The 9,487-nt window shown below is 51.4% G+C and overlaps 1 protein-coding gene across 1 annotated transcript in view; it reads left to right on the forward strand.

Annotated features, from left to right (window-relative positions):
* Positions 1-6,292, forward strand: part of LOC136588034 (ABC-type organic anion transporter ABCA8-like) — a 199,411-nt gene extending 193,119 nt beyond the window's left edge. Inside the window, exon 39 of the mRNA XM_066586932.1 lies at positions 3,568-6,292. Coding sequence (XP_066443029.1) covers positions 3,568-3,660 — 93 coding nt within the window. The 3' untranslated portion in view covers positions 3,661-6,292. The remainder of the gene's footprint in view (positions 1-3,567) is intronic.
* Positions 6,293-9,487: the final 3,195 nt, after the last annotated feature.

A 9,487-nucleotide genomic window follows, 5' to 3' on the forward strand; every position in this document is an offset into this window, starting at 1 on the left:
GACATTCCCCCTCCCAGAGCGGCCCCCGCGGTAACGGCGACATTCCCCCCCCCCCCCCAGAGCGGCCCCCGCGGTAATGGCGACACTCCCCCCCCCCCCCCAGAGCGGCCCCCGCGGTAATGGCGACACTCCCCCCCCCCCCTCCAGAGAGGTCCCCGCGGTAATGGCGACATGCCCCCCCCCCAGAGTGGCCCCCACGGTAATGGCGACACTCCCCCCCCCCCCCCCAGAGCGGCCCCCGCGGTAATGGCGACACTCCCCCCCCCCCCCCCAGAGCGGCCCCCGCGGTAATGGCGACACTCCCCCCCCCCCCCCCCAGAGAGGTCCCCGCGGTAATGGCGACATGCCCCCCCCCCCGAGTGGCCCCCACGGTAATGGCGACACCCTCCCCCCCTCCCAGAGCGGCTCCCGCGGTAATGGCGACACTCCCCCACCAGAGCGGCCCCCGCGGTAATGGCGACACTCCACTCCCCCCCCCAGAGCGGCCCCCGCGGTAATGGCGACATTCCCCCCCCCAGAGCAGCCCCCGCGGTAATGGCGACATTCCTCCCGCGGTCATGGCGACATCCCCCCCCCCCCAGAGCGGCCCCCGCGGTAACGGCGACATTCCCCCCCCCCCCCAGAGCGGCCCCCGCGGTAACGGCGACATTCCCCCCCAGAGCGGCCCCCGCGGTAATGGCGACATTCCCCCTCCCAGAGCGGCCCCCGCGGTAATGGCGACATTCCCCCTCCCAGAGCGGCCCCCGCGGTAATGGCGACATTCCCCCTCCCAGAGCGGCCCCCGCGGTAATGGCGACATTCCCCCTCCCAGAGCGGCCCCCGCGGTAATGGCGACATTCCCCCTCCCAGAGCGGCCCCCGCGGTAATGGCGACATTCCCCCTCCCAGAGCGGCCCCCGCGGTACCGGCGACATTCCCTCTCCCAGAGCGGCCCCCGCGGTAACGGCGACATTCCCCCTCCCAGAGCGGCCCCCGCGGTAACGGCGACATTCCCTCTCCCAGAGCGGCCCCCGCGGTAACGGCGACATTCCCCCTCCCAGAGCGGCCCCCGCGGTAACGGCGACATTCCCCCTCCCAGAGCGGCCCCCGCGGTAACGGCGACATTCCCCCTCCCAGAGCGGCCCCCGCGCTAATGGCGACATTCCCCCTCCCAGAGCGGCCCCCGCGCTAATGGCGACATTCCCCCTCCAGAGCGGCCCCCGCGGTAAAGGCGACATTCCCCCTCCCAGAGCGGCCCCTGCGGTAACGGCGACATTCCCCCTCCCAGAGCGGCCCCGGCGGTAACGGCGACATTCCCCCTCCCAGAGCGGCCCCCGCGGTAATGGCGACATTCCCCCTCCCAGAGCGGCCCCCGCGGTAATGGCGACATTCCCCCTCCCAGAGCGGCCCCCGCGGTAATGGCGACATTCCCCCTCCCAGAGCGGCCCCCGCGGTAATGGCGACATTCCCCCTCCCAGAGCGGCCCCCGCGGTAATGGCGACATTCCCCCTCCCAGAGCGGCCCCCGCGGTAATGGCGACATTCCCCCTCCCAGAGCGGCCCCCGCGGTAATGGTGACATCCCCCCCCCAGAGCGGCCCCCGCGGTAATGGCGACATCCCCCCCCAGAGCGGCCCCCGCGGTAATGGCAACATCCCCCCCCAGAGCGGCCCCCGCGGTAATGGCAACATTCCCCCCTCCCCCCCCCAGAGCGGCCCCCGCGGTAATGGCGACATTCCCCCCCCCCCTGAGCGGCCCCCGCGGTAATGGCAAAATCCCCCCCCCAGAGCGGCCCCGGCGGTAATGGCGACACTCCCCCTCCCAGAGCGGCCCCCGCGGTAACGGCGACATTCCCTCTCCCCGAGCGGCCCCCGCGGTAACGGCGACATTCCCTCTCCCCGAGCGGCCCCCGCGGTAACGGCGACATTCCCCCTCCCAGAGCGGCCCCCGCGGTAATGACGACATTCCCCCTCCCAGAGCGGCCCCCGCGGTAATGGCGACATTCCCCCTCCCAGAGCGCCCCCCGCGGTAATGGCGACATTCCCCCTCCCCCCCCAGAGCGGCCCCCGCGGTAATGGCGACATTCCCCCTCCCAGAGCGGCCCCCGCTTTAATGGCGACATTCCCCCTCCCAGAGTGGCCCCCGCGGTAATGGCGACATTCCCCCTCCCAGAGCGGTCCCCGCAGTAATGGCGACATTCCCCCTCCCAGAGTGGCCCCCGCGGTAATGGCGAGATCCCCCGCCCCTCCAGAGCGGCCCCCGCGGTAATGGCGACATCCCCCGCCCCTCCAGAGCGGCCCCCAGTATAATAGTGACCCCCCCCCCGTCCCCCTTCACAGCAGCCCCCAGTATAATAGTGAACAACCCCTCCCCAGTATAATAGTGAGACCCCACAGTGGCCCCCAGTATGATAAAGACCCCCCCCCCCTTCACATGAGCCTCCAGTATAATAGTGAGACCCCACAGCGTCCCCCAGTATAATAATGACATTCCATAGCGGCCCCCAGCAGTGACAGAGCCTCCATGAGACCCAAATACTTACTCCCTCCTCCTCGTGGAAGCAGCGCTGATCGCAGATGCACACTGTGACGTCAGTGTGTTGCTGGACGCCTCCTCCCCTGCTCTCGCGGAACCTAAGAGAAGATGTCATGGGAGGGGGAGGAGGATCCTGGCTGCACACTGACGTCACAGTGTGCGCCAGGATCAGCGTTGCTAGCAGCGCAATGGGTGAATACCAGCAGGAGAGCCGCGGCCCCTGCCTGTATTCACTACTAACGTGGTGAGCAGCCGGCGGCGACGCGTGCCAGCAGGGCGGACTTTGCGTGCCGCTTCTGGCACGCATGCCATAGCTATGCCACCACTGGTCTAGAGCCTCCATGTCCCCCATATCACATCTTGTATCCAAGCTAGAAGCGGTACAACTGGGTACTAGAGCTTCCATGCCTGCCTGTATTACATCTTGTATCCAAGCTAGAGGCGGAACAACAGGGTACTAGAGCCTCCATGCCCGCCCGTATGCCATCTTGTAACCAAACTACAGGTGGTACAACAGGGTACTAGAGCCTCCATGCCCGCCCGTATCCCATCTTGTATCCAAGCTACAGGTGGTACAACAGGGTACTAGAGCCTCCATGCCTGCCCGTATCCCATCTTGTATCCAAGCTACAGGTGGTACAACAGGGTACTAGAGCCTCCATGCCCCCTATCACATCTTGTATCCAAGCTAGAGGCGGTACAACAGGGTACTAGAGCCTCCATGCCCGCCTGTATCCCATCTTGTATCCAAGCTACAGGTGGTACAACAGGGTACTAGAGCCTCCATGCCCCCTATCACATCTTGTATCCAAGCTAGAGGCGGTACAACAGGGTACTAGAGCCTCCCTACAAGTGTTCAGTTCTCCACTATAAATTCTCCATTCGCTCTGATATGTAATCACTTATACCAACGTTATAATCACAGAGAAAGTTTCATTTGATTCCGACCACTTCTAGGGGCGGGCTGTTTTTGACAATGAGTGTAGAACATCACACAGTAACATATGGGGGACATGTCCAGCATCTGCACTGTTATAATCTCCTTCTGCTCACCAGGTATTCATTGAGCTGGCCAAAGAGCAGGACTTGGAGGACGCCGATGTGAGTCACAGTTTCCAATGGAAGCAGCTGAGAGCGCAGAATGTCTGAAGATGCAAGGCGGCCATATGTCTCATTGCAGAGTCTACAATGGCGAGAGCACATGTACCCATCAGTACATCCCAATACCAAAGAATAAGGGGAGAGTTCTCCTAGAATCCTGAACACATCCACATAGTAATGCAGGAATTAATGCCTTACTGTTCATTACTCAGCTATACTTTCATTCAGGATTCTGGGAAAAGTGGGTGACGGCCGCCTAAAGCAACTACTTCCTGTTGTCATTTTTGGAAAACAGAGAGCAAGGAAACAGAACTAAGGAATGAACAAATAGAATTTTAATAAATTGACAGCAGAGGATGTACAGTTGTAGGAAAAAGTAAGTGCCCCCTTAGGAACTACCTGGATGTCTGCTTTGATTACTAATAACATGGGATCTGTTTATCTAAAGGTCCATTTACATGGGACGACTGTTGGGCAAACGATGCCGGACACTCGTACCAGTGTCTCCATGCTCCTGCACGGGAGCTAGTATTGCTGGCTCGCACACGGAGCGGCCAGCAGGGGGCGGGGCAGTGCAGGGGATTTCTCTCCTCTCGCTCCCCCGCCCCTCTCCATTGAAATACACAGCGGACGTTCACTATAAAACGGCGGCTGTTTAAACTTAACGATCAGCTTCATCGCTCATCTTTTATGCAGCATCATAGACAATCTAACTAAACTAATAACAGACAGCTGTAGCGTTCAGGTCTTTATTGAGTAAATCTCCACAAACCTTCTCAGCGGCCACATTTATTGGTTTTTGTTACTGTCATTTTTATTTGAAATTTTCACGTTTTACGATAATGCAGTAAACCTTTACCTGAAATACTTTACCGTCTCCGTAGTAAACAAAAGCAGTTCGCAATGATATAGATTGGGGGGAGAGGAAAAAACAACACGGCGGGAACAATGGTCACATTTCTTACCAAAAAGTGTTTCCTGTGGCCACAAATCGGTTCTGCATGCATCGAGGAGGAATGTTGGACAACTTTGTTATACACTGCAAATCCTTCTAACCGAATACATTCACACTAAGGGCGCAGTTGGCGGTTTCTTTTTGGCAATATTGGAGTTTTTACATTTTCATTACTTGATAAAGGTTGTTGGTTCCAGATTTCTTACCACGAAGGTTATTGGATGTGATGGTAATAATATCCGTCATGTCCTGTTCTCATGATGAAACATTTCCATGCTGCTCACATCTGTTTTATTTCTTTTTGCCCTTTTTCAGGACACACCTGAGCGTAGTATTTTCTATATCAGTCATAAACTGCCTGTGGCATAGTCCTGTACCTCTGTTTCCTAGACTAAAGTATTGATGACTTATCCTCAGAATGGGTCATTAATATTTGATTGGTGGGGATCCATCAACTGAGACTAGTGCTGATCAGCTAATTAAAGAGGGTGACTGCAGCGGCCTCTTCTCAGTCATTCGTTGGTCATTTGGCCTGAGAGCAGTTAGGATTCTTTTCACTGGCGTCAAAATTGTGCGAGATTTGGGCGTTGCAGGATGCACAAATCTTGCACAGATATGAAACCAATTCTTTTGAATGGGTTCATTCACATTTTCATGCGATGCAGGAAAATTAAGGGAAAAAAAAAAAATCACACCATGTTCTATCTTTTTGCGACATCGCCCATTGTTTTTGAAAACCACGGGAGAATTCTGTGATCCTCGGCTGTGGCTATGAAAGCCGCAGTGGGGGTTTCCTTCAGCCCCGCAGTGATGCACAGCTGTTTCCACGTGAAAGCGCCTCGGATACACAGGTTTCACATGGATGACGAGGGTGATATCACGCCGTGAATCTCACCAGTGTGAAGGAGCCATTACTAAGCTGCAATACCAGGCACAGCCACTATGAAATATACAGCAGTGTGCTTGATGAGCAGCAGTGACAGGCGCACACCCCATCGCCACAGCCACTTCATAGAGCTGATCATAAACTAATTGAAACACCTTCTGCCAGTAAGCTCTTGGTAGAGTCGCTGACACAGAGGTTCCCTTGTGTTCTCCTCTGCTGTGGACGTTTACTCAAAATATGCTCCATAATAGACATGAACCGTACGACTGTTAGGGTTGTCTGGAATTGTGACTTCAGCAACAATCTACATAATAATACAAATCAGACCACATATTAATTAGTAAATCCAGAAATCTAGATAATTCCAAAGGGATCGCTGCCTTTTTCTATTGTACTTAAAGCATTTGCCTTTTAATACCCTCAAATCCCTGTTTTCTCCAACACTTCACACAATTCTATCTTGTGACCAGATGCTAGACCCCCAACCATCACCACTACTAGAGAGGGGCAGTTAGGACATTACAAGGTCTTTGGAGCCGATGGGATGACAAGAGTTATACTGAAAAGCCATTCTGAGTCTTGGGTATTTTTCTATGTCACATATTGTAATCGCCTCGTCCTTTTAGGTATTGCAGCAAAGAACTGCAATAACGAAGCCATTAATGGTCTGTGTATTCAGTAGAGAACCTCTGCAGCTATTCATTATCATATAATGCTCTCCAGACCATGCTGTAATAAGGTATATGGGGAGACGTCATGCACTATATTATCTATGTATTATGTCCTCATTATCCTATAACCAGCGATATAATACTAATCATTAAACTTGAAGTACACCACTCCTAGGCCTCACGTTTCTCCTTCACTTTATGAGTGTGTCCGTCCCTGTCAGGGCGCCTGGAAACGAGGTGATCTAAAATACACTTTATTTGTACTTGATGAAAGGCAGCTATAATGTCTGCTGGTTTCAGGGTGGGAATTATTTGATAATTAGTTAATTCTTAGTATACCGGTAGTATTTAAGTTTCTGAAACTCCCCTCTTTAAAACTATTAAGAGGTTTGTCGCAGAAGTATATATTTCTTCTGATAGAACAGGCAAAAGACAACAAGTTTTAAATGTTTTTTTTTGTTTTAAATTACACCAAACAACCTGGGGAAAAAATGGCACAATTTGTAACTTTTTGGCTTTTTTTCTGGCTTGCGTGACAATTTTTAAAATAGTAATTGGGACTTGGTGGAAAGGGGCGAGGCCAACAAATTTCCTAGCATTTATGCCAGATACTAGTGTACATTATAGCACAGGACTGGTGTGTGACATGCCAAGATGAACTGGTGTAAATATGCCCCACTGTATATAGGTATGGCTGGTACATGCTTGTTATTGTGTTCCTCAGTGTCTTCAATCCCGCTCAGAATGTCCACCAGCGCCGGTGGTCACACATGCTCAGTAGCTCTGACGCACCCTCTTGTACACGGACAGTGGAATGATTCCGGTTATTGTGCAGGCAGCTAATGAAAATAAGCTCATTAGAAGCGGCTTCTTCTCATCAGCACTACACTAGATGGGCATTCTGAGAGGGGGTCAGAAGAGCAGCAGGAGACGCCATGACAAGCATGGAACCGCAATATCTAGGAGAGAGTGCGCAAAATGTAACAATTTTTCAACTGAAATTATTTTAAACAATCTAAAAAGATGCAATTAAGCAGTTTTCACACGGGCGAGAAAATTGCACAAGATTTGTGCGTTGTGAGACTAATATGAACCCCATTCCTTTGAATGGGGTCTTACACGATTTTTTTTCTGCATCATGGGAAAAAAACAAAAAACACAGCATGTTCTATCTTTGGGCATTCCCTAGTGTTTTCAATGGGGTCGCTCAGCATCGCACTGCGTGTAAGGAGCATGCGAGTATGATGCGCAGTTTACCCATTGTAAACAATGGGAAGCACTCTGTGATCCTCTGAAGTGATCCAGGCAGTTTTAACACAAAATGCCTGGCATCTGCGGGGACATAACATGTTGGCGAGCGCGATATCGGGCCATAATTCATGGCCTGATATCGCACTTACCTGTGTGAAATTAGCCTTACACGCAATGTCTTCCCGCTGCAAAATGCAGGCAGAGAAACGCTGATTGTGGCAGCACCTTGACTCATCGCTTCCTTTAGCGCAAAAGTCAATAGGACTTTCTAATGTTAAAAACGCATCGCACGAAAATTACAAGTTTGAGCGTTGCGATAAAAAGGAGCTTCCATACGGAAACATTGGAGATAAAAAAAAAAGCAAAAAACACAAAGATAGGACATGCTGCATTTCGTTATTCACGCAACATCAAAGGAGTGAAGACATCGCAAATGTGAGTGAAACCATTGAAAAGCATGGGTTTAATAATTCTGCGTTGTCGCTCACTCTTGCATCGCACAATTTTATCGCAAGTGTGAAGGCAGCCTGCAGCGAGAAAATAGCAGCATAGGAAACCATTGTAATGTTTTCACTGATGTGATGTAGAGGGGTTGAAAAATCGTGGCGTGCTCTATTTTTCTGCAATGTGCGATTCTCCCTCCGATGTATTGCTATGGAGGCTTCCTATCGCATCGCAATGCTACAAACACGCAATGCAATTTTAACATTACATACTTCCATTGACTTATAGCACAGGTGTTAAACACAAGGCCCGCTGCCTTATTTTCTGTGGCCCGCCGGCTGTGCAGTAAGTTCCTTCACCTCCGTGCTGCTATCAGTAGGCGATCTTCTATCGGCTTGTTTTGTCTAGTGCAGACAGTAATGGAGGAGTGCCGATAGCAGACTGACAACGGCCGCAGAGGAGGGAAGAAGACTGCAGGGAACATGAGAGCGACGCTGAGGAGGAGCAGCTGCAGGGTGAGAGCCTGCTAAGCGCTGTCCTCCCCTTATTGGCCCTTCCTCTGTTCATGGCTGCAGGCCTGGGAAACATCAGGGGCCCAAGAAGGACTGAGAGCAGCCAGTATACCTGCCAGTGGGACCATATACAGGATGCAGGTAAGTATAAAAATGTATACACACACACACACACATACATATATATATACACACACACACATATATATATATACATATACACACGCACACACATACACGCACGCACGCGCACACACACATATACACACACACACACAAACACATATACAAACACACATATAGACACACATATACACATACACACACATACACACATATACACACACACACACATATATACACACACACACACACACACACACACATGACATAATCAATGCTCGTGACAAATTTCCCGTTTCTATGACACCGGAAAGTGAAAACATTAGATTCCGCACGTAAAATTTTGACGCCAATTCTTTTGCGCTTAGAATTGAATAATGGAGTTGGGACCCATTAGCTTTTCCTATTTATGACATAATCAATGCTCGTGCCAAATTTCATGTTTCTATGACACCGGAAAGTGAGAAAATTACATTCTGTACGTAAAATTTGGATGCTAATTCTTTTGCGCATAGAATTGAATAATCGAGTTGGGACCCATTAGCTTTTCCTATTTATGACATAATCAATGCTCGTGCCAAATTTTAAGTTTCTATGACATTGGGAAGTGACAGATTTAGATTATGTACGTAAAATATCGACGCCAATTCTTTTGCGCTAGAATTGAATAATCGAGTTGGGACCCAATTTCTTTTCCTATTTTGGAGATAATCTATGCTTGTGCCAAATTTCATGTTTCTACGACATCGGGAAGATGGAGAACTTTTGGCGAGTCAGTCAGTCAATCAGTCAGTCAGTCAGTCAGTGAGTCCGTGAGTGCTTTCAGCTTTATATATATAGATATCTTCTGAGAGGTCTCCGCAAATGATTGTATTACGAATCACCGTGATTATAACAGCTCTTATGAGCTGGATGCAAATTAACTGCATCCAACTTGGGGGGGGGGGGGGGGGGGGGGAAGAGAAGGATGGGAAAGAAAAGAAAGGAGAAAAAAGTAAGAGAGGAAAGGTAGATAGCGCCTCAATCCAGTGTC

This window comes from Eleutherodactylus coqui, chromosome 13, assembly GCF_035609145.1.
Source record: "Eleutherodactylus coqui strain aEleCoq1 chromosome 13, aEleCoq1.hap1, whole genome shotgun sequence".
NCBI lineage: Eukaryota > Metazoa > Chordata > Amphibia > Anura > Eleutherodactylidae > Eleutherodactylus > Eleutherodactylus coqui.